The 25,591-nt window shown below is 35.7% G+C and overlaps 1 protein-coding gene across 2 annotated transcripts in view; it reads left to right on the top strand.

Moving 5' to 3' along the window:
• The window catches only part of LOC150103925 (protein Dr1-like), a 32,420-nt gene extending 13,973 nt beyond the window's left edge, over positions 1–18,447 (top strand). For both annotated transcript variants that reach the window (XM_090396606.1, XM_090396607.1), the window contains exons 3-4: positions 2,587–2,750; positions 18,074–18,447. In XM_090396606.1, the coding sequence (XP_090252732.1) occupies positions 2,587–2,750; positions 18,074–18,193 (284 nt within the window). In that variant the 3' untranslated portion in view covers positions 18,194–18,447. The remainder of the gene's footprint in view (positions 1–2,586; positions 2,751–18,073) is intronic.
• Positions 18,448–25,591: the final 7,144 nt, after the last annotated feature.

Raw genomic sequence — 25,591 nt, 5'->3', positions numbered from 1 at the left:
ATACGCTGTAGTAAATACAAATATGAAACGCTTTTTATGGAATCAGCTTCAGCCCTAAGAAACAATCCAAACCTCAACAAATTTGGCTGCATGAGACTGCCTCAAATTTGGGAAACCTACATAAGAAGACCTTCAGCCCAAGAATACCAACATTGCCTGCTAGGGGACACCATTAGGACTTTAGGAGAAATAATAGCTTCCTGCTTCTTCCTCACTTACTGTTTGTTGTGCCTGCATGCACGTGTCTTGTTCTTAAGTTTCTTGAAAATTGCAACGTGACGTTGCCAAAATATTAAAGTATATTTAATGTATATCCTAGTTGACGTAATTTCCTTAAATCGTTTAGTAAAAAAATGCATAACCAACGTCTAAGCCTTTCGTGTGGATCTATGTAGTAGCTTAGCATTTTTGATTCCATGTTGTACAAGATCAGATTTGTGAGGTTTGATAAGGCAGATATAATGTTGATGTTCAGAGATATGTTTATATTATAGATCTTCCTGTTTGTCCAAAGTAAGACAAGTTACATGAACATTTTACTTCATGTATGCCAGATAGAATCATTGGTGAGAGTCTCTTGGAGAAGGTAGCAAGTTGTGAATTTCATTGGTTGGTTTAAGTAGCAATGAGTCAATATTTTTTCATAATTTTTGCCAAACGTTCAGAGATGCCTTTAATAATTATGGAAAAATATCAACTCATTGCTACTTAAACCCATCTACCAAATTACGATCACTTCTTCCGTCATCTCCCACACCAGACGTTGGAAGAAGTGATCGTAATTTGGTTGATGGGTTCAAGTAGCAAAGAGTTGATATTTTAAGGGAGTGCGATTTCCTTAGGATTTTCCAAACCCCAAATCCTGCAGTTTTGTTTGTTAAGCCATTCAAATGAAAATGTGCTTCATCTGACATTATCAGCTTGTGAATAAATTTGGGATCTCTCCTTGCTGATTCTTGAAATCTGACTGCATATTGAAATCTCTGGGCATAATCTGGTGGCTTCAGTTGCACCAACTGGATTTTATACAGAAACAGGTTCAAAGTTTTCAGAATGACATCTGAGAGACTCCAACTTGTCCAGACCGCATTCTCCAGATCTGACAACTACTGATTTCTTCTTATGGAGCTATCTCAAAAAAAAAGTTTATGTTAACAAGCCTCAGGAACTCCAACAGCTGAAGAACAATATTCAGGCTGAAATCAGAACACAAACCTGAAACACTAAGAGGCGTCATGAAAAACGCCTTAGAAAAGGCACATTTGTGAGAAACAGAAAATGGATGCCATTTACAAGCTTTGATTTTTCACACCTAGTGTAAATTTATTTCCCGTATATGATGCTATGGTATTGTAAATTTAAAACAAAAAATAAAGGAGTTATTAAATATTGAAACGCCCTTTCGTGACTTTTGGCCTACCCTGTACTTGCATCCTCTTTGCGGTGTTCAAATGTATTAACCTTTCTTCCGTCCAAGGTGGATGAAATAGTGAGATCAAATTATTTCTTATACATGTTATTCAATAGGTGTTACAGAAATCTTATCCAGATTTAGCTGGACGTCTATAGATGTCATAGCCGGTTGGGGAGTTGATAGGATTCCTCCTTCTTCTTCTTCCTTAACCACTTGCCTACACATGATGCTGATGTTTGTTCTGTAGGTTTTGTAGTAAGACACACTATGCTAATGTGTCTATTAGAATCTTGACTGATGAGGTTGTTCTCGTTTTCCTAAGATGTCGAGATGCTTCAACCCAATTTTTTTGTGTATATAATATAGTACATCACTTAATAAAAAATCTCCAAGATTTTGTTTGTTCTGAGCAATTCTCAGAAAGAGGAAAAATTCACCATATATTCTAATATTGGAATGTATTGTCAAACCTAAACTAAATTCTGCTGACTTGCTTTGATATACGAAAAAATTTGACACTTGCTTAATAAATTTAGTCTCTCTTTCTCATGTTGATATCTTCATAGGATATAAACACAAACGAAAATGTCTGGTGGTTCTATGATAGTTACACATGCATATCTGGCATATAGAAACTATCATAGCATTCTATACATCCCTTGAGGATACATGTCAGGAATTTGATTCCATTTTGTTCCATCAAGGAAGCAGGCAAAACTGTATTAGTCCAATTTTTGGAAATTGGTAGGCACCTAGTTTCTGCCCTTCGTTATTCATCAGTAATTGAGTTCTTTTCTATTGACAATTTGTATACTTAACAGGTGATACCAGTTTAATAGACAACTGCTGCCATTTACTAACCCTCCCACAGTTAGGAAGCTTAGAAAATGGCAGCAGTTGTCTACTGTACTGGTGTCCTTGTGAAATAGTATTGCAGTTTTAATGAATACTTCATCCATGTTTTGGTTGATGTAAATATTTGTCATGGTTATTTGGCTGAATAAAAGCTGGAATAAGAATATTAAAAAAATTGAAATTGGAAATGTATGTGTTAGAAATGTAATTGTTACTTTTATCGTTGCAAGAGAAATTATGATTATTATCTAAAGTGTACAACAATGTGTTTAATTTTATTTTTTTTCATACTATCCTGCTGCTCTTGGCATTATTAGCATTAGAAAGCTTAGGATTTGGGTCATATAAAGAAGCAGCAGAAGCAGTAATGAAAGACTGTAAAGCTGTCGCTGCTAGGCGGCGAAGACAGAGTACAAGGTTAGAAAATTTGGGAATCCCTGAAGATGAATTGCTCCGTCAGCAACAAGAATTATTTGCCAAGGTATTTTTTAAATCTTCATCTAACAAACTACTTACTTTAATATATGCAAGTTAATGTGTGAATAAAGTAAATATTCGGTTTTTTGGCATCTTACCACAGAATTTTTTTTATGGTTCCCACTCACGAAAGGTTATAAACCTATAGTACATTAACACTGTTGGCAGGCTAAGGATTTTTTGTCCTGTTTTATTCATTTTTTACTTAGTCCAGAAACTCTGCTCTAAAGACCAAATGTGAAACTTTTTTTTTTAAGCCACTTCATGCTTCTAATAAGCAGGGTGATGGTTTCATAGTAGGTGATGAAATTCATCTCTCATCTACAGAGAATCACAAATATCCATATATGCTGCAGGAATCAAATGCACAGCCATTAGAGAACAGATATGCAAACCACTTGGCCTGGTTGGCTGAGTTAGTTTGTGGCTTTTTAAAATTAACTTAATTGCATGCATAGAAAACTGGAATTCTCTAGATAATTCAGCTCAACAGGATAGCAAAACTAGTTATACGTTGAACCTAGAAAATAGTCTCATGAGTGGCATTAATGACAACCAGAAATCTTTTTTTACTTCACCACCCTCTATTGTGTTAGTGCCAGCTGAACTTTCAGTATGATTTCTTTGTGTCTTGATGAAAGAACTTCAGAAATTAACCTATTATATCTAATTGGGATAATAGGTTTTCCTCCTGTTTCTTAGAGATCTTCATATTTTTTTTAAACTGCTATTAAATTCAGGTAAAACTTTTTAAACAAAGTTAGAGTATGCAGAATTCACTGCAGCAATGAGAGGTGATGTGGGTAATCAACCATCAACACATGCATTGGAATGTCGCAAAAATTTGTAATTACATATATTTGATCTACTTGTATGCTTCTGTCTGTCAAAATGCAATTAGAACTAAATAAAATCATTTATTTAGAAGTAAATAAATAAAATAGCATTCTTCTTCTTCTTCTTCTGCAGCTTCTCCCACTTAAGTGGGGTCACTGTTTGTTATGAGTCTCCTCCACACCTTCCTGTCTTGGGCTGTCACCACATCCAAGTTCTTCATCTTCAAGTCCTCTTCTACCAGCTCCCTCCATCTCTTCTTTGGCCGCCCACGCTTCCGCCTTCCTTGCACATCCATCTGCATGACCCTTCTTCCCACATATTCGTCCTCCCTCCTCATCACATGACCAAACCATCTCAACCTTGCCTCCTGTATTTTCGCTCCTAAGTTCATAACTTTCACTGTTCCCCTGACATAGTCATTTCTCAGATGATCCTTTCTGGTCACACCGCACATCCACCTAAGCATTCTCATCTCTGCTACTTCCATCCTGCTGATGTTATTTTTCCTCAGGGCCACAGTTTCTATAGCATATGTCATAGCTGGCCTCACTACTGTCCTATAAATTTTGCCTTTCAGATTGATCGGCACCCTCTTATCACATAACACTCCAGCCATCTCCCTCCAGTTCCTCCAACCTGCTTGTATCCTGCATCCCACTTCCTTCTCACCTCCTCCATCTTCTTCCACTGTCGAACCTAAGTATCTAAAGTCTCTCACCTTCCTGATGACATTTCCTTCCAGCTCCAGGTCTGTCTCCTGGCCACCGCCCACTGCGCAACACATATACTCTGTCTTACTTCTGCTCAGTCTCATACCTCTCTCTTCCAGTACTTTTCTCCATCTTTCCAGTTTAGTTTCCGCTTCTTCTCTTGTATCTACACACAGCAAGATGTCATCTGCATACAACATTGTCCAAGGTGCATCTTCTCTCACCTCCTCTGTTACCACCTCCATCACAATATTAAACAGAAACGGACTTAATGCTGACCCTTGATGCAAGCCAACTGTTACTTGAAAACTTTCTGTCTGTCCCAAACAGGTCCGAACACTTGTCTTCACATTTCTGTACATTTCCTGCACCAACCTGACATATTTCTCCGGCACCTTCTTCTCCCTCAGACACCTCCAGACTTCTTGCCTTGGCACTCTATCGTATGCTTTCTCAAGATCAATAAATACCAGATGTAGCACCCTTTGTTTCTCTCGATATTTTTCCATCATCTGTCGTAACCCAAAGATAGCATCTGTTGTTGATCTACCAGGCATGAAGCCAAATTGTTCCTTTGCAATCTCCACCTCCTCCCTCAATCTACCATCAAGAACCCTTTCTAGGATCTTCATTGTGTGGGACATCAACTTTATTCCTCTGTAATTTTTACAGTCTTGTGCATCCCCTTTACCCTTGTAGATGGGAACAAGAGTACTCTCCCTCCATTCTTCGGGTATATTTTCCTGTTGGCAAACTTTCATGAACAGGTCCCACAGCAGGTCAATTCCCTCTTCCCCCAGTGCCTTCCATGCTTCCACTGGGATTCTGTCGGGGCCCACCGCTTTTCCATTCCTCATCCTCTTCATGGCCTCCATCACTTCCATTCTACTGATGTTCTGCACCATCCCCTCAGAAGGCTGCCCATCTCCTCTGTGAGTCCTTGCATTTTCCTCATTCAGAAGTCCCTCAAAGTATATTTTCCATCTGTTTCTTATGTCCACATCCCTCCATAATACTCTTCCTTCAGCATCTTTGATCTGCCTCACATGTAAGATGTCCTTAGCTGCTTTATTTCTACATTTCGCTAGTTGGTAAATTTTTCTCTGTCCTTCCTTTGTTTCTAATTGATCATACAGATCTTGATATGCCATGGCCTTCGCCTGTGCCACAACTCTCTTGGCTTCTTGCTTTCTCTCTTTGTACACCTCTCTGTCCTCTTCCACTCTTGACTCATCCCACTTCTGCTTTGCCTTCCTCTTAGCTGTCACTGCCACTTGTACATCATTATTCCACCACCAACCCTCCTTCTGCTCTCTAATCTTTCCAGATGTCTCACCAAGCACCTCGATTGCACAGCTCAGGATTACTTTTGAATTATGTTTCCACCAATCTTGTACACTTTCCAGTCCATCCGAAATCCTCTCTAACACTCTCTCCCTAAAACGATTCCTCACACTCTCTTCTTTTAAGCGAAACCACTTAATTGTCTTCATCCCATGGCAACCAGAAGTTCTTATCTTCGATCTTAATTTAAAGTCTGCGCACAGCAGTCGGTGTTGTTGTGCTACTTGATCTGTTGGAATTACCTTACAATTTGTCACAACCTTAAGATGTTTTCTTCTAGTCAAAATGTAGTCAATTTGTGAGCTGTTGTTACCACTTCTAAATGTTATCAAATGTTCTTCCCTCTTGAAGAAAAACGAGTTCACAATTGCCAGATCAAACGCTACTGCAAAGTCCACAACCCTCTCTCCTTCCTGGTTCATCATTCCCACTCCGTGGCCACCATGCACCCTTTCACAGTCTCTATTCTGTCTTCCTATGTGCCCGTTCAAGTCTCCTCCGACAATCACCATCTCATTTTCTTCCAATTCCCTCATTTCTTCATCTAACACGTTCCAGAACTCATCTTTTTCCTCTGCTGTACAACCAACTTGCGGGGCATATACACATAATACGACCACCCGCTCTTCTCCAAGACCCAATTTCATTCGCATGATCCTGTCGTTCCTTCTACCCACGTCCAGTACTTCACCCTTCATTCTGCCACACACCACAATTCCTACACCATTTCTTCCCTCGTTATTCGCTCCAGAGTAGAACAATTTATATCCATCTCCCAGTTCCTTTGCCTTTCCCCCTTTCCACCTTGTCTCCTGCACACATAAAATGTCCAACTTCCTCTTCCTAAATAAATAAAATAGCATTACTACTTTAAAAAAAAAAAAAAAAACAGATAAATGAATTTAGATTGTTCATTGGTGATGGCAAAATGTGCTCAAGCAGCCAAGTAGTGGCAACATCTAAAATAGTTTATTTATTAAATCTGTACAAATCATCATCAAATTCCTGCCATGTACCCACAAGGGGTGTACAGGATATGATAGTACTACATGAAAAAATTATATCATTACTAACTTCCTATCTACAATTTTCCTCCAAATCAGTCTGTTACTTGTCAAGACTCCAACATTATCAGATCTTATATTTCTGTCGTCTAAGGCACTTTGTACTGTATCAATCCACCTATATCTTGGTCTTCCTCTGGGTCGTTTTGCTGCCAACCTGGCAGAGAACACTTGTTTTGCTAATCTTTCCTCTCCCATTCTGCTTAGGTGACCATACCACCTGAGATTAGCTCTGCTAACGCATTCCTGGATACTGACAATATCAAGTTCTTTCCTAATATCCTCGTTTTTAATATGATATTGCCATTGATGCCATCTGTTCACGCCTATAATCTTTCTCAGGAATCTCATATCTGCGGTCTCTAGTCTTTGGTCAAGTGTTTTACTTCTGACCCAGCTCTCAGATCCATAAGTTAAAACTGGTTTGAACACTGTCTTGTATACAGCTAATTTAGTGTTCCGACTAATTTCTCTCTTATTCCATATGAATTTATTCAGTTGACTTCCCACCATACCAGCTTTGCTGATTCTGTTGTCTATTTCTATATTTAATTTACCATCTTCAGTAAAAATTGTGCCTAAATAGCTGAAATGTTTTACATGTTCCACAGGTTCTCCATTCACAACACAGTTGACATTTTCAATGATTCTGCCTATTTTCATTGTCTTTCTCTTTTTATTGCTGACCTTCATACCATATCTATTACAACAACTATTCAATTTAGTCAGAGAATCTTGCAGACTTGTAGCGGATTTATTTAGAAGTATAACATCATCCGCATAAAGCAAAGAGCTGACATTAACATCTCCAATTTTGATATGTTTAATACCACTTTCCTTCATAATGTGATCCATATAGATAATGAATAACAGAGGGGATAACGTACATCCTTGTCTCACACCAGATTTAACATTAAACCATCTTCCTGTACTTCCTTCAATTCTAACTGCTGACTCACAACTCAAATAAAGACTAAGTATTGCTTGATATAATGCCCCATTGACGCCATATGACTGCAGCGTATTGAATAGCTTCTCTCTTGGCACCTTATCATATGCCTTTTCCAAATCGACAAAACTTAAATACAGATCTTTGTTATATTCCCATGCTTTCTTGACTATTTGTCGTAAAGTGAAGATCTGATCCTGACAGCCTCTGTTTGGCCTGAATCCAGCTTGTTCTTCACCAAGCTTTTCTTCCACAATTCTTCTCAACCGTTTCTCAAGTATACTTGCATAGATCTTGCCAGGAACACTCAGTAGGGAAATACCTCTGTAATTCTCACATTCAGTTTTATTTCCCTTTTTATATATGGGTACTATGAGAGCTCTACTCCAATCATCTGGAATTCGCCCCTCTGTCCAGCCCTTCTGAACTATGCAGTGCAGCCACTGTAAGACTTTTATACCTCCATACTTGAGCATTTCTGGTGGAATATCATCTACTCCCTCTGCCTTTCCAGATTTCAGACTTTTGATGGCTTTTTCTACTTCAAGTATGGATATGTATTCCTGACTGCATGCCTGGTCAGTGTTTTTTACCACTGTGCTGTCATCACTGCTTGTTTCATTTAGCAGTTTTTCAAAGTAATTACTCCATACGTCAAGGATATCTTTTTCTCCAGTTTTCATTTCACCTTTATCATCTCTAACTCCTTTTACAGCACTCTTTCCTCCATTCCTAAGCTTCTTCAACAACCTCCAGAATATTTTGCCACTTTCTTGATATTTATTTTCTATATTCTTGCCAAAGTCCTCCCATGACTTTTGTTTAGCTAGTTTTACACAGTGTTTAGCATTATTGCATTTGTCTCTATATTCTCTAAGAGCACAATCTGACTTATTTGACAGGAACTTTTGATATGCTTTCTTCTTTTCCTTCACTGCCTCTTTAACTTCCTGTGTCCACCATGGAGTTCTGATTTTTTTATCCTTGCAGACAACCTCACCACATGCCTCTCTGGCAGAATCAATCAATGTTTTCTTCCGAGTTTGCCACTGAATCTCCAAGGTTTGATTCCTGTTCTCAAACTCTTTTTTTCATTTTTTCTTCAATAACCTTTGTGTATTTTAGTCTACAGTTCACATCTGAGAGCTGCTCAACTTTTATTCGCTTTAAAACTTTCTTACATGTTATTCTTTTCAATATGAAATTCAATTTTATCCTGCTCAAGACTAAATAGTGATCACTTCCAATTTCAAATCCTCTGTACACTCTGGTGTCCTGCACCAGGGAGAAAACATCACTATCAACAATAACATAGTCAATGAGACTTTTCTTATTCCTAGCCTCTTCTCTCCATGTGAATTTGTGCACATTTTTATGTTGGAACATGGTGTTAGTAATAACCAGTCCATGTCCTGAGCAGAAATCCAACAGATATTTGCCATTATTATTAGCTTTGCTCTTTTCTCCAAATTTTCCCAAAATATTTTTGTATGTCTGACAATCATTTCCTACTCTGCTATTTAGATCCCCAACAAGGACCAACTTTTCCTCTTTCATTGTGTCAGTTGCTTTTTCTAAAGCCTCAAAAAAATTCCTCCACTTCTACCTTAGTAGAACCTTCTGTGGGACCATAGGCACAAATAAGTCTTATTGTCCAGTTCCCCATTCTCATATTTGCCCACATTACTCTACTTGAGACTGACTGCCATTCAAGAAGATTAGCCTCATATTTTGTTTTGAATACTATGGCTACCCCTTTTCCTTGATTGTCATTGCCTGAATATAACATTTTGTATTTATTGCTCAGAAAGATCTCGCCAGTTTTTGTCTTTTTTGTTTCAGTCACCCCTATTATGTCGATCTGGTACTTATCTAATTCCTCAGCTAGCTCCATTTCTTTGCCATTCAGGCTTCTTACATTGATAGTAGCGATCTTTAACTCTGGTGGTGTTGAGTTGGGGTTTGTTTTCAGATTTGTTCCGGTAGCTTACTTGTCGCTGTTCGCCCTGGTTCCCTGGCGAAAACAACGGGGGCCTTGTTTAACCGGGCGACGCCCCAGCCGGCATGAAATTTTGTCATGTTGTACCATCATTTTTTTATTTTGGTTTAACCAATAAGAATACAATTTGGTCGGCTAAATCCCAAATTGCCAGCCCATCCTCGTTCATTCAGTATCCAAGTAGATACCCAACAGGGTGCACCACGAGAAGGTGAGGATTGGACATTAGGTCAGAAGCCCTGGTCGGTTCTCCGCATTCCTTTAAAGGCTATGTGGAGGTCTCCTCTCAGTTATACAGCTTTGACCCTTAAGCACCCCTACATTCCTTCAATGTAATCTCCTCCCATGTTCTGCACCTGTTTCCACTGTGGGAGCTGCTGAATATCATCAACAGAGTATTGCCTGTTGAAATTAGTGATATGGCATAATACTTTTATTTTGGGGAACAAGTCAAAAGTTGCAAGAACTCATATCCGGTGAATACGGAGAATGTTCCAATACTCCCTATTGCTACCTTTCCAACATCTCAATTACCAATTGAGACACATGACATCATGCAATAAACATGATGGAGAATCTGTGAAAAAATGTGGTTGCTTTCTCCTTAAAGCAGATGCAAATGTGCTCCAGAAATCTCTTATAGCAGTGTGTATTGACAGTTTGCCCTTAGGGCACACCGTGACTTTCACTTTTCTGGATTTCTTGGCAAAGCCTTTTTAGATGGGGTGATCCTGAATGGCACCATTCATTCAGGCTCATAAGCCTTTTTCTAATTCATCAATGGCTACAATACAATTCAGGAATGCATCCCCTTCATTTTCATTATCGTTCCAGATGGAGGCCAGCAGCTGCATACCTGTGCCATTTTTGCATCTTAGTCAAGTGATATGGAACCCAACAAGCTGAAATTTTGAGCATGCCAAACAACATTTTGGTAGTTTATCTCACTTTTCTGAGTGAACTGGCGTGCAGTCCATTGATGATCAATTGAGAGGAGTCCCTGAACAAACTCAACATTCATCTGAAATGGCAGGTCACCTGGCACATTGATTTATCATCCAGATGATCTTGCCCTGCATGACATGCATTAATCCATCCTTGCAACAGTCCAGTATGGTAGGGCACTGTCACCACAGGCTTTGCTAAAGCCACAATAACAGTTGCAACCTGGACCTTGATCCAGGATTGTTGTTCAAATCTTGTGAACATACCTTAGAGCATTGCAAACAGAGATGTTCACTTTAACCACTTCTCCACACAAGGACACTTGTTAGAATGGGCTGTGTCGTCTTGTGTGCATGTACAGCACATACAACTAGCTCCTCTGTCAGGAGTAATATTTGAGTTACTGTCTCCTGACAGCGTTGCTACTACTTGATTTACAACCCCGTACACAGTCATCACAATAATTATGAAAAGAAAAAAAAATTGTCACTCCACTAATTATGTCGGCACTATATCCTGATTCATGTACTATGTGACGGTACTTGTTGTCGTGAAATATATTGAACCATTGCTTCATTCCTGCCAAGCAACATACTTCAGATTCCATCCATTTCTCATCCGTCTCAGACACATTGAATTCCTAATTAGAGATTTTAAGCAGTTTAATGCAGCCATTTGCCATTCCTCTGTTGCATACAACAAAAGCAGCCTAACCACACCAATTGAGTAACATTTTTCTGATTGACACTGAATAGCAAAATTTTAGATTTACAGTGCTAACAATTAAAAATTGTTAGCAATTACAGTCAACTGCAACTGAACTGTACTAACATTATTGAAGGAAAAATTAAATAGTTTGAAAGCAAGAACCAAACTTTGGAATTTTAGTGGCAAGCTCTGAAGAAAACATTGATTTAGCTAGGAAGACACGTGAAGTTGGATAGAAAAATAAGAACACCATGCTGGACACAAGATGCTATAGAAGTATTGTGGAAAAGAGGAAAGAGAACTGTAAAAGGAATCAAAGATGATAAAGGTAACATGAAAACTGAGAATAAGGATATCCTGAATGTGTGGAGTAATTAGTTGGAGTAGAGTAGAGTAGAGCTCTCAGTTTCCATACATAAAAAAGGGAATAAAGCTGAATTATAGAGGAATTTCTCTACTAAGTGTTCCAGGTAAGATTTATGCAAGCATACTCGAAAGAAAATAGAACCATAGAACCACACTATTCTCAGACAGTAAAACACAGTGTTAGGATTAGAGACCACTCAATGGCAGCACTTGTCAGTCACATCTCTTCACCGTATACTGTGTATAACTAGTGATAGTCTTGGGCCTCCTGTCTGATTAGCTACTGGTGAAGATTGAACTTGCCATTGTTAGCATTCAAGAATGTGTCAGCAGAGCTAATCTTGGGTATGGATACATGCCAGGAGTTTGATTACTTAAACAGAATGGGAGAGGAAAGATTAGCAAAACAAGTGTTCTTTGCCAGGTTAGCAAGAAAAAGACTCGGAGGAAGTCAAAGATCTAGGTGGCATGATAAAGTGAGTGCCTTAGAAGACAAATGCAAGATCTGATAATATTGGAGTCTTGACAGATGAATAGTTATTTGGACAAAAATGGTCAATCCGAAGTTAGTGATGATATTATTATAGTATCATAGTATCCTACCCTCTGAGAGTACATGCCGGGAGTTTGATTATGAGGTGTATTAATTCTGGATAACTGATTTTTGAGCACAGCTGGGGTAGGTTGTTTTATAACATACTGGAATGTGATTTTCCAAGGTCATCTGTACAGGAGAAGATGGGAGACTCAACTGCCATTTGAGCAAGAGGAAATTTTTTTTTTCTGCATCTTGATTTTTTCACATTAGGATTTGTCGATGTTACTTTTATAGATGTTGTGTGCTCTGGTATAAGCAATGTTACAAGCTGGTTTAAGTTGGCCCATTTGGAGAATGAATTTTTATCGTGGTGATTGGCACATTTGTTCAGGAACTAAGGCTTAGTTTTTTGGGATTTTGTGGAGGTACAAAGACTTCATTATTTCAGCTATTATTCAATTGAGCCATTTGTAAAATGAATTTTTCTCCAACTGAATGTATCAGTATAACAGAAACAATAATGAGACCCAATAAAACAGGCACATAAATCAGAAGTCCTAATGGTGCCATTATAATGCCCAAGGACATGAGGCAGAGATTAGTTGGGTGAAGTTCAATCTGTAGAAGAAAAAACTGGAAAAGGCTTGAGTTGGAGGTTAAAGTTGGTTAAGATCCATGATTTTTTTATTAATTCCACACATGAAAGATTACCTTTTTTTTGTTTGGCCATTTCAAAATCAAATTAGGTAAAAAGTATTATCTGATATTCTGGTAGACAGATGGTAATCATCTCTTCCAGCTTGGTCTGTAAAATTAGAAAAGGGAAGTCAAGAATTTAAATTAAAAAAAAAAACATTGTAATCTTATGGAAATTGAAATCCTACCAAGCATTTCTATTTGTGTTCATCACAGACTATGAAGAAGTGACATTGAAAGCGTGTCTGTGTTAAAACTGATGTGAGCACTGTCTTATATCTTGATAGCACAGTATTTGGTTGATTTTTCTTTGATTCCATGTAAACTTATTCAGCTGGTTCCCCACCATACCAGCTCTTCTTATTCTGTGGTCTATTTATGTATTTAATTCCATTTCACTAAATAACTGAAATAACTTGTACTGTATGTTCTCCATTAAAAATGCAGTTAATGTTTTCCCATGTTCTTGCCATTTTTTCATATTTAATGTTATATCACTAACACAGTACAAGTCCTTAGACATGTACAGGATTTATTTAGGGTATAACATTATCTGCATCAAGTGGAGAGGTGAGTTCTTTATCTCAAATTTTGACATATATTTAGTGCCCTTTCCTACCCATATGGGACAAATAGTACATATCAGGAGAAAGTACTTATAAATTCTCTAAGCAGTTTTCCTTCTTTCTCTCACCTTTCATTGGAAGATCTGTTACTCATGTTAGTACTGCTGATTTTAAAATAAAATCAATGGATTTTGCCTTATGTTAAAATATAGTTTCCCTGTATTTTTATAGAAAACTATGGCTTTCTGCTGAAAGCAATCATTTCTTTGGTTATGTCAATCCATTGATTTTGTCATATAAGTTCTGGCTGTTTTATGATTCAGGATAAGTTATACCAACAAATGGCACAACTATGGAAAATTCTTTTTACTGTACTCTACACCTGTTAATTATTTGGAACATTATGTGCAGCATCTCCTATGCAATATTTATTCCTTCCAGACCTATAGTGTGGGATGTTGTGATATATTCATTATTTGGACAAGTTCTAAGTCAGAGTTCTGTACTTTTTTTTACAAAGATTAATGCAGACCATCCAAGATACAGATTACTTTAGAAATAGAGAAAAATGTTTTGTTTACCATTTCTAGAGCTCTTGATTCAACCACAACATGCAAAATCTATTTAATGGTTAATAGTTTCAATGATCATCATCATCATATGTATCAAGGATTTAGGCCTAGCATGGCCCGTTCCGGCCTTAGAAGTCATCGTTTAAGAGGACGTCCTGGTTTTCTTTTTCCTAATGGCTTGTACTTTAAGGCTTGTTTTGGTAATCTTTCTGTTTTCATTCTTTGAACATGTTCCATCCATTTATGTTTATATTTTTTAATTTTTTTCTATTACTGGTTCTTGGTTTAATTCTTTCATAATATCTTCGTTTCTTTTGTGATCAAATAGGGTATACTTTGCAGTTTTTCTCATAAACTTCATTTCTGCTGTTGTTAATCTTTGTTTGTCTTTTTGTTTTATTGTCCAGATTTCGCTTCCATACATTAAGACCGGTAATGCTAATGTATTGTATGCTTTTAGCCTGGTTTGAATGAAATGAAATTTTAGCCTTGTTTCAATGATAATATCCTTTATCATCAAAATGATTAATATTTGCAGGTCTAAACATATTGCTGAAATTTTTAAGCTTCTTCTTAATATTCAAGTAGCATTTCATCCTGTCTGCAAAATTTCTTTTATTTCATCAGCCAAGAGAAAGCATCCCTTTTTGAACTTTGCATGTGTTCACCAGATTTTATGCCTATAATCTATTTTTTGTCATTCTTGGAGATCGGTCCCTATTCGTTGTGAAAAATATAAATTACATCAAAGTGCCATGAACTGGGCATAGTTACATAGCACGGCCATACTTTTGCATGAATTGCTGTCAGCCAACTAATTCAATAGTCCTGAGTATTTGTTCTGTGTCAGATAGCGTGAGATAGTATGAAACTATTTTAGTATAGGCAAATTGCAAAATCTAAACTATTCAACAGAAACATGTCAGATATTAATTCTGAATCACTGGATGCAACTTATATGAAGATTACCCCCCCCTTCCCCTCCTAATTAAGTACTCCTCTTTTTTGGGGGAAGAAGGGGATTAATCTTAATATTAGTTGCATCCAGTGATTCAGAATTAATGTCTAACATGTTTCTATTGAATTGTTTAGATTTTGCAATTTGCCTGTACTAAAATAGTTTTATAATATCTCGCACCACATTTTTTCATCTTTTTATCCTCAAGTTTCATTTCATCCCTGTTAAAATGCTTTGTATTCTTTTGTGTATTTTAATGTACATGAGGTAAATGTTTTTTAAAATTATCTTGTCTGGTTCCTAGATCTCTTTGAACTCTGAAGTTCAAAGAGATCTGGAGAAAATCCATACTTTCTCAAGAATAACTATGTACAGGAATGTTTATCACTACTTGGCTGCCAACAAAATAATAACACGAGCAACTTTTTTTTTTTTTTTCACCATTTCTGAAAGTATTGTCTTTTTCATTATTTAATCTGTTTCATTGTTTTCAGTACTTGTCCCATATTTTCCTAAATGTGAGTAAAAATCTCTTATCAACTACTTGCTCTTATGGCCAGCATCAATACATGCAGTATGGTCATTACTCAGTTATGTTTATAAAAATGTGATTTGCAAATTTAAACTAAATTTACTTTAAATTTTCTGTGATTATTATTCACTTACTCCAGAATATCAATTCCTTTTCTTGTTTTCAGTAATTATTAATATTGATTTGGTATTTTCTAACATCACATATAATCTGAAACATGCACTGTTACAATATATACAACTTGCCAGCTTACTTTTCACGTTTTTTTTTACCTCCACCTCTGTGGGTTGTGCTGCCATCTGGTACCAGAATACTTATGAAACTAAGTCCAGATAATCTGTCCAAAGGGATTGATTGTAGTATAATAATAATGGAAATTCCACAATAACAATGTATTAGGCATATTTATTTTAACAGAATAAAAATAAATAATACTGGAAAAGAGAAAGTCACAAGAATTGCAAAATACTTTTTAATATGTTAAAAAAAGCCACAGGTGGAATAACAATACACAAAGCACTGTTTTACAGCACTTATGCAAAACAATGCTGGTATTTTGAATGCTGTCAATTTTCAAACCAAATTGTTGATAGCTATGTAACCTATCTGCATAGTCTTGCTTAGAGGCATATGCACATTGCCCATTCCATTTTGATAAATGGGTATCCAGATGGCAACAACTTAACAGAAAGATTAGTGTATTTTATGCAAATGAGTTGATTTCTGCACAATGAGAATTTTAGGTAAAGCTACCAGGCTAATCCACACAATGATAAATATATCAGTAACAATATCATCAGGAGTGTGAGTGGGTGTGATAATCCACTTTAAAGAAATTGTCAATGTTGAGAGTTAAAAGTCTACAGGACACCTGCAGAGTTTGGATGCCAGTTTTGCATAGTCAGTTGAAAAGAACCAGTTGTTTCCTCCTTACCTTTAAGTCCTGATCTCATACCTTTTAAGTTCTTTGTGTTAGTATAGAAAGGGTAAAGTATACATATTCATTCATTACAAGAGTTAAGACAAAAATTAGAGACACTGTCCATTTGTAGTTTCATTAGATATCATCAGATGCCATGTGGTCACTCTGTTCCTAGGTTTAATATTTCCTCTTTTTCCATGAACTTGACCATCTGTAACTGTTCTTCATTCTTTCTGTGTCCAAAGTATTTTAGCTGTCTTCTGTCACCCTTAAGGAGTCACATATGAACAGAGTTTGCAATTGGAAGTTTGCAGAGTTACATTAAGGTGTGTGTGGACTGGGGGTCAGGAGCAAAGTAATCTGATGTTCCTCTTGAAAAGATGGAGATTGTTGTCCTTGGACAATACTTCATGCAAAAGGCTGTTGCTCTTAATTGAGAGTAGGTAGAATGAAAGACTGTTGCTGTAGGTTTAGATGAAAAAGATGTGATAGATGCTGTTTCTACTGATGCACACCTATGGATACTTACAAGCCTCGTTGATTCCTGATTGTAGCAAATTGTACTGAGATATCACAAGCGATCAAAAACAAATCAACCTAAAGATTTATATTTAAAATGCTTGCATTCGTAATTGAGGTTTTTATTTTTATAATTTTTTAAAGGCATCTGAAACTCATTCTAATCTAATAGTAACTGCATTTAGTTAATGAATTTTAAAGAAATTTTAATATATATTTGTAAAGTCTGACCACAGATATAAGACCCCTCAACACTTCTGCGCATAGCAGAAAAAGGGCAAATCCATTCTGATAATAGGGAAATCAATGCATTTCATGGGATGAGTGTTATTATTCCTAATCCTAATCTTGTGGCTTCCTCTCTTTGAGAGGATTGCAGCTGATTACTAGGGAGATAATGATGCAAGGTGGTTTCCTGTTGCCTTCCTTGCCTTAAGTATTTATGACTGTAACCGTGTGTGTTCATGGGACCAGTTTGCCTGTTTTGAGGGATGAAAAACCCAAGCTACTGGGAGGGAAAAAAAACCTGCACCTCCATATGAGACCAGTTAACTCACCTTTAGTCAAAAGAGACCAGATAAAGGTTCCTTGCATCATAGATGGGAATCGAACCCAGGTCTTTCTGAACCAAAGGGCTTAGTCTGTACTGACTGAGCTACGGAGGCTCGGTGTTGTTATTACACATGTTGGGGAAAATTAGCTTTCTTTTTGAACATTCTAATGTTTAAAGTGGTAACTATTTTGCTTGTATAACAGTTGGAAAATTTTACATATAAAGCACGTAATTTTGCATGTTGGTGACAAATTCGTACATTACCTTATTCTTTTTTTCCCTTCAACATGAATTGGCACTCTGCCAGCTAGGATTCTTGCAACTGTGGGTAGACTATAAGTGTTTTTGTTTTAATTTATATTATAGGCATATATAAGTATATTTGTATTCACTATTATTCTGTTCTCTTAAACTTGCTAACTGAAAAAACTTATGCATTGCTGTACTAGGTCTTAAACATTCCATGTTTTGAACTTTTTATCAGAAACATGAGTTTATGTAAACAGTATCGATTGAAATTTGATGCATTGCTTAATTTGCACTTTATAGGCCCGGCAACAACAAGCTGAAATTGAACAGCAGGAATGGTTACAAATGCAGGAAGCTGCTCAGCAGCAGTTGTTATTACAACAGCAGAACAGTCAGACAGATGATGAAGACGATTACTGATCATTCATTCTGGGTATTATGACGTTACTGTACTGTGATCATGCAGCCCAAATTGACAAAAGTAGACATGAATCATTCTTTCCCAGTGCTCATGTTTAATGTCATAGTTCATAATTATCCTGCTTTCATATGTGATATATCAATATCCATAACATATTCATGAAGAACTGAGCTTTTAATTTTTTTTTTTGGTTTTTTCCCCCCCATTTGGCCACTTGTACACTGTTTCTATTAAAGTCAACATTGTTTTCTAATTGTTGTAATTTTTTTTACATTATTGCACTTCTTTACTGTGTAGGAACATTCAGAAATTCATCTTGTAATTTAAAAGAAAAAAAAATGCCAATGTTATTTTGTATCCAAGTAAGCAAACATGATTTGTCTTCCACATTTTAAATTTTGAAAGCAATTGAGTTTATGAGAATACAACTTCAGTATGATTGGTTCTGATATTGCTTTTTTTTTTTTGACCGAGGATTTCAAATTTTTAAGTGCTTGCTTTAAGATCTTTCAAACCTTAACTGGCATGTATTCAGAATATTTGGTTCCTGAATATTAAATTTGAAATAGCTGTCAGTTCATTAAACCTTTAATCAAAAAGAATTAGTTAATAAAGTAAAAAAAAAAAAAAATATATATATATATATATATATATATATATAGACTCCTGTGCAGTGTCTGTGTCTTAAGGAATACAATACCAAGACAACTTTGCCAAAAGTTGTGTTTTTAAACTTTCTTGATCACTTTCAAAATTTTAAATATGCTCAAGACATGGCTAATAACTAAACAGGAAAAATAACAAATGACACTTATATTATACTTACTTTTAATAAAGACTTTTTTACTTTTTACATATTAGTAGAATAATATGTTTATTAACTTATGTTTATGCATAGAGAGTTTTAAAATAATAATGATCATTGAAAAATTCGCTTTTTTTTTTAAAATAATTTCTTTATCAAAATTTACAGTACTACAACATTTAAAATATTCAAATAATTTATATGTTGGTATCCATTTTGCTGCCTAAGCTTAAATTGCAAATTTATGATGTTGCAGTCCTAGTTTATGTTCTTTGAATTGTCGTTGAAAAATTTGTGCCACATCAGTTATTGAAAAGAAAATGCTGTCCTTAATTTAATTTGTTATACATCTATGCAAAGTGAATGAGTGTGCATGTAGTAAAGGTGTGTGTGTGTAAAAATTATTATTATTATTCCAGCCATCCATGAAAAGTTGGGTAGAAAACTAAAACTCATTTTAGATAGGTGTTAAAGAATTAGATAATCCAGATACCCTACTTGTGCTCTTAATATGGTCTCACAGAAAGTTCTACTTAAGAAAAAGTTGAGACATTAGAGAAGGCAGCTGACAGAAAATGTTGGATCTTATTGCAGATCTAAATAGCAGAGTAGGAAAAATTTGGAGAAAAAAGCAAAAATAATAATAATAGTAAGTACCTGCTTGATTTCTTAATTTCAGGATGTGGACTACTTATGACTAACAATGTTTCAATATAAAGATATGTACAAATTCATGAGAAAAGATATAAGAAAAATCTTGTTCAGTGCGTTATTGTTAATAACAGTATCTTCATGCTCTTTCAAGACAAAGGATTTGAAATCAAAGTAATCACCATTTAATTTTGAGCAGGATTAAATAAATATCATATTGATGTGAAAAGTGTGTAAGAAAGATTTAAAATGAATCCAAGTTCAGCAGCCTTTGGAGGTAAACTGTTGACTCAAATACATAAATATTATTCAAGAAGAACTGAGAGCTGGAAAATAAGAACCAAACCTTGAACATTCAGTAGCATACAAGAAAATATCGATTCACCCAGAAATGCATGTGCAGTTGTCTGCAAAGATAGAAAAAATCAGAATTCCACGATGGACTCTGGAAGTTAAATGGCCGTGAAGAAAAAGAAAAAAAGTATATATTGAAAGTTTTGGGTAAATAAGTCAACTTGTGCTCTGAGAGAATACAGAGAAAAATGTAAGAAAATGAAGCATTGTGTAAAACTACTAGCTAAACAGTCATGGGCAGAACTTTGGTAAGAACATAGAAAATAAATATCAGAAAGGTGGCAACATGTTCTGGAGGCTATTGAAAAAGCTTAAAAATGGAGAGTACTGTAAAAAGAATCAGTGATGACTAACACTTTGAGTCCTATCGATGTAAATATTCATCAATTATGTATATATACTTACAGAAGGTCCAGGATTCAAAGTGTTAAAGGTGTCATGAAAATTGATCGATATTCTATATGTCTGGAATAATCGAATGATCTAAAAGAAGCAAGTAATAATAACACAATGGTATAAAATGTTCAAGAGTAATGTCAGATTTATGCTAGTGTAAGAGTTCAAGCCTCCATAGCTCAGTTGGTTTAGACAAAACCTTTAGTTGGAAAGACATGGGTTTGAATCATGACATGAGGAACCTTTATCAGATGATTTTTAATCATCTGCTAAAGTGAGTTAGCTGGTCCCATGTGGATGTGGAAAGTTTTTCCAAAACAGATAAACCAGTCAGAAGAACATGCAATATACAGACATAGGACACTATGGAAATAAAGATGAAACTTATTCAAATTAAGTGGAGATTGAATCCAACATTATTTCTTATCCAAATAAGAAACTCAAAGATAGAAAATCTATCCAAGAGTTTCATGCCGAATATAGAAAGCTATAAAAGTTAAGCGAGTCCAAGCGTAAGCCAACAGGTGGTATTTGCTGGGGCAACTCGTAGTAAAGGTGGAGTAAGGTCCAATTACTGTCCTTAATATTTTCTGGATTTCGAGAAAGATGTTGAAAGTTTATTTTTTACTTGGTTAGACTGTAATAAATTTAGTTTAATCCTTTATCCAAGTGTGAGCAATGAGCATTATGGGAAATACTGAGATAGGAGTGATATTGGCTTGCTCCACCTTTGCAACGAGTTGCCCGGTGTTGTACCACCTTACCCCAGTCCTGAAGATACTTTCAGGCGCAAACTTTGTTTGCTCACACTTGGATAAAGGATTAAACTAAATTTATTATAGTCTAACCAAGTGAAAAATAAACTTTCAACATCTTTCTCGAAATCCAGAGTAATTTATTAAAAAGGTGGCACACCGTTTGGCAACTCCTATAGGTAGAGATGACCTTGCTAATGCTTCTGCCTGGTATCTCCACTTGGGACTGGCTCCCACTGAAGAGACCTCAATAAAGGTTGGAACTAGTCTGGGTAGTGGCCCTTCCCTTAATGCATAACATTAGACATATCTGCAAGGAGATGTGTTTTGTATAATGGGAGATACTGAGATAGGAGTGATTTTAGCTTGCTCCACCTTTGCAACGAGTTGTCCGGTGTTGTACCACCTTACCCCAGTCTTGAAGATACTTTCAGGCGCAAAATTTGTTTGCTCATACTTGGATAAAGGATTAAACTAAATTTATTATAGTCTAACCAGGTGAAAAATAAACTCTCAACTTCAAAGTCTATTGGCTCTTTATCTTAGTAAAGTAAGGGTCTGCATGTGAGCATAAATCAGGAAGGATACTTGTGGAAAGGAAGCTTGGAAAAGAACAAGCTAGATTCAGACCAGATAGAGTTGTCAGTATGAGATTTTAACTCTAAAGCAAATAGTTCAGAATTCAGGAAAATTTTACAAGGATCTGTTTACGTTTTGTAGGCTTGAAAAGGCATGGACAATGTGCCTAGAGAAAAGCTGTTCAAAATGCTTCCATGTAAATAGGACATACAGTGCAAAGCATTGTTTCTATTTAAGTTCTAAATATATAGTTAGAGGCACCAGAAGATGATTTGATGTACAAAAAATCAGGTGTCAGACAAGGATGATGTTATTTTATCTGTTATTGTCTATATGAATCATGTTATGAAGGAAAGCATTAAACTTGGTATCAAAAGTGAAGATGTGAATCTCAGCTCTTTACTTTATGCAGATGATGTTATTTGCCTAAATAATTTCCATGCAAGTCTTCTAACTCAATAACTGCAGTTATTGAGTTAGAAAACTCAATAACAATAAATTTTCATACTTGGAATGAAAATTAGCAATAAAAAAACAGATTGAAAATAGACAATAAAAACATCAACAGCATCCTGAATGGAAAACCTATTGAACAACTTAAAATATTTTGACTATTTAGGCATGATGTTTAGTCTAGATGGAAAATTAAATATGTAAATAAACAACAGAATCAGCAAAGTTGGTATGGTAGAAGAAATTTATATGGAATAAGAGAGAAATTAATCGGAACAGTAAACGGTGTACAAGTGTTCAAACCAACTTGAACATATAAATTAGAAATAAACTACTTGAAAGAATGGAACCCACAGATATGTTCTAAAAAGATTAGAGGAGTAAACATATGGCAATATATTAAAAATGAGAATATTAGGAAAGAACTTGCCATTGTTAGCAGAGCTAATCTTGGGTTATATGGTTATATGGTCACTTAAATAGAATGGGAAAGGAAAGATTATTGTGTACACTTCTTGAGGGTACATATCAGGAATTGGATAAGGGACTGCTTTAGGCCTTCATTATGCAAGGTATTTTTGTACCAGACAATGACAATTATCTGCCATGTAACGACCTTTGCAAACATCTCTGCCAGAAGAGATGGGATTCAAATTCGCAGCCTGTAGGTTGAAGAGCAGAGATCCTATCCAGCCAGCCATTGGTATTAATTGTGCATGTTACTGCAAAAATGTATTCTGTACTGTTTTTATGTTGCCTGAGGGATGAGTGAAAACTATCACTACCAGTCTGAAAAAACCTAATTCAAATAAGGTTTTCCCCTTCCACAATGTTCTTGCACTTCCAAACATGCAGTATTGTTCACTGTGTAGAATTTATGGAAACAAAAACACTTGTCAGAACAATTACTTTACAATTAAGAAGATAACACTCAACTTTTCTACCTCTTATCATCAGGAAAACATATGAACAAGATACAAGTTACATAGCACAGTACATATAAGTATGTTAAATCATAACTGCTTGCACTGGCCTGATCGATGGTAAGAAAAAATAAAATAAAATAAAAATTTATATATAATATTCAGAGGATTAAAAAAAAATTGCTGTAGAGCTACCTCAAATGCACCTTTACAGTTCTGTTATCTTTAGGTTTTCTTGTATAAGGGTTCTGCCATCATGTTGTTCTGGATGCTACATAAGTTGCAGATGGAATCTTCCAGACTCGTGGAGTTGTTAATTCATAATTTTTGTTGAGATTAAAATGATGAATCAGCATCTCACAAGTTTTCTTGAATTTTCTTTCAAACCAAGTTTTGGTGTGGTGTAAGGAGTTATTGCCTTTCCAGTTGATTCTGTGGCAAGTTTGGAGTGCATGGCCAGACAGAATTCTTTTTACTTTTATCATTTACTCCAAACTTGCCACAGAATCAACTGGAAAAGCAACAACTCCCTACACCACACCAAAACTTGGTTTGAAAGAAAATTCAGGGAAGTGTGTGAGATGCTTCATAAACATCCTAATCTCAACAGGAATGATGGATTAGTAATTCCATGAGTCTGGAAGATTCCATCTCCAACTTATGTAGCATCCAGAAGAACATGATGGCAGAATCCTAACACAAAAAAAAAAACCTAAAGATAACATGACTGCCAAAGTGCATTTGATGTAATTTTTTTTTATCTGTGTGTATGTGTGTATATATATATAAATTTTTATTTAAAAAAAAAAGTCAGCCAATGCCTTTTTTTTTTTTATTCCCTTATAGGGAGTAGGCAAGTCTGTTTTAGCCCTTTCTAACTTTGGAGACTGAGTGGGCAGTTCAGTCTCCACTTGTAGCCAATCAGAGTTAGCTAGCCCAAGACTCACTAATTATAAGTGACAACCGATGAAGAGACTGCAAAAAAGTGCTGCCATCTTGTTGTTCCTAAACTTAGCAGGATATGTTATTGTCTGAAATAGTGTGGATGTTACCGCTAAAGTGCAGAAATCAGTTATTCTGCAGATTATCTAGGTATTGTGCAGATTAACTACGGTGATCCGTTAATGTGCGGAAAATTGTTTCATTTCTCAAATTACTTAGGTAATCTGCACATTACCTACTAGGCACTAGTTAAAGTGAAAATAAGATCTTTGCTGGAACAACAGCAACGTTTCTGTATGTTTAAATTAAGATAATGTTATTTATTTTTTGATATCTAAAGAATCAAGTTAATACAATCAACAAATTAGTTGATAGAATCAATCAATTAATATAATACAAGGAATCAAATGGTTTAAAATATTATTACAATTAAGAAAAAAAACATGATAAAATTATGTTTACTTATTAAAAAAACCAAACTAAAAGTGGAGGGAGGAGGGGGAAGGAGTAGGGAAAGGAAATGAGAGAAACAAACTTTTGAACTTTAACGATACGGAAGCCGTTAATGTGCACATTACCTAGGTAAAATGCGGAAAACTCTTGATTCCGCACGTTAACGGAGCAAATCAGTTAATCTGCAGATTAGCTAGGTAATGTGCACATTAACGGTTTTCGCACTTTAGCGGTAACATGGATACTATGGTTTATTTCACCAGAGTTCACGCTAAGTGTAAATGGTTAACAAAGCAATTTTATACTTTAGCATACTTATGTGTAATATCATGTAGCTTGTATCTCATTCATATGTATGTTCCTGATGATGACCTTGATATAGAGATCAAAAAGTCAGGTGTCATTTTCTTAATTGTAAGTAAAGTAATTGCTCTAACATGTGTTTTTGTTTCAATAAATTCTGCACAATGAATGCTGACCACCATATAACTTTGAAAGAAAGGAAGAAATGCAATATTGTTTAGCAGTACTAATTGCATAATTAGCACTACTACCGTTCTTAGTTGTTACATGAATAGTTAGGAATAGACTTAATTATTAATATTTTGAACAATTGTCATTAATTTTGAATTACACTATCTAATCATCTGAACATCAATTGATATACCTATAATAGTATCTAGTTCATTCTTAACCCTGCGGAGGTCGCAGCTGATCTGACAGATACAAACAAATTGTTTAATATAAATATTCTTACATATATTACGAGTGATATTCCACACTGTTTATGCGGTCAGTTTTGGTTTAACACGTGTTACGTAAAGGTGTGTGATATTCATAGTAAATTGTATCTGAGAGATACCGTGACCTCCGACGTCAGTATAATATTGGTTTAGTTGTTGTTTTTTTATTTACCGTTGAAAATGGCTGGAAAAATATATCGATTGGATAATCCATCAGATGTTGAAGAGATTCAGCGATTTTGTTACTAGAGTCCGATGATGAGAACGATAGTTGAAAGTGATATTTGATAGTAAATTGTATCTGAGAGATACCGCAAACTCAGATGTCAGTATAGTATTGGTT

The sequence above is a fragment of the Typopeltis vanoorti genome, chromosome 8 (genome assembly GCF_054136105.1).
Source record: "Typopeltis vanoorti isolate ZY-2024b chromosome 8, IOZ_Tvanoo_1.0, whole genome shotgun sequence".
NCBI lineage: Eukaryota > Metazoa > Arthropoda > Arachnida > Uropygi > Thelyphonidae > Typopeltis > Typopeltis vanoorti.
The sequence above is the reverse complement of the archived record's forward strand: the minus strand, read 5'-3'. Positions and strand labels throughout refer to the sequence as shown.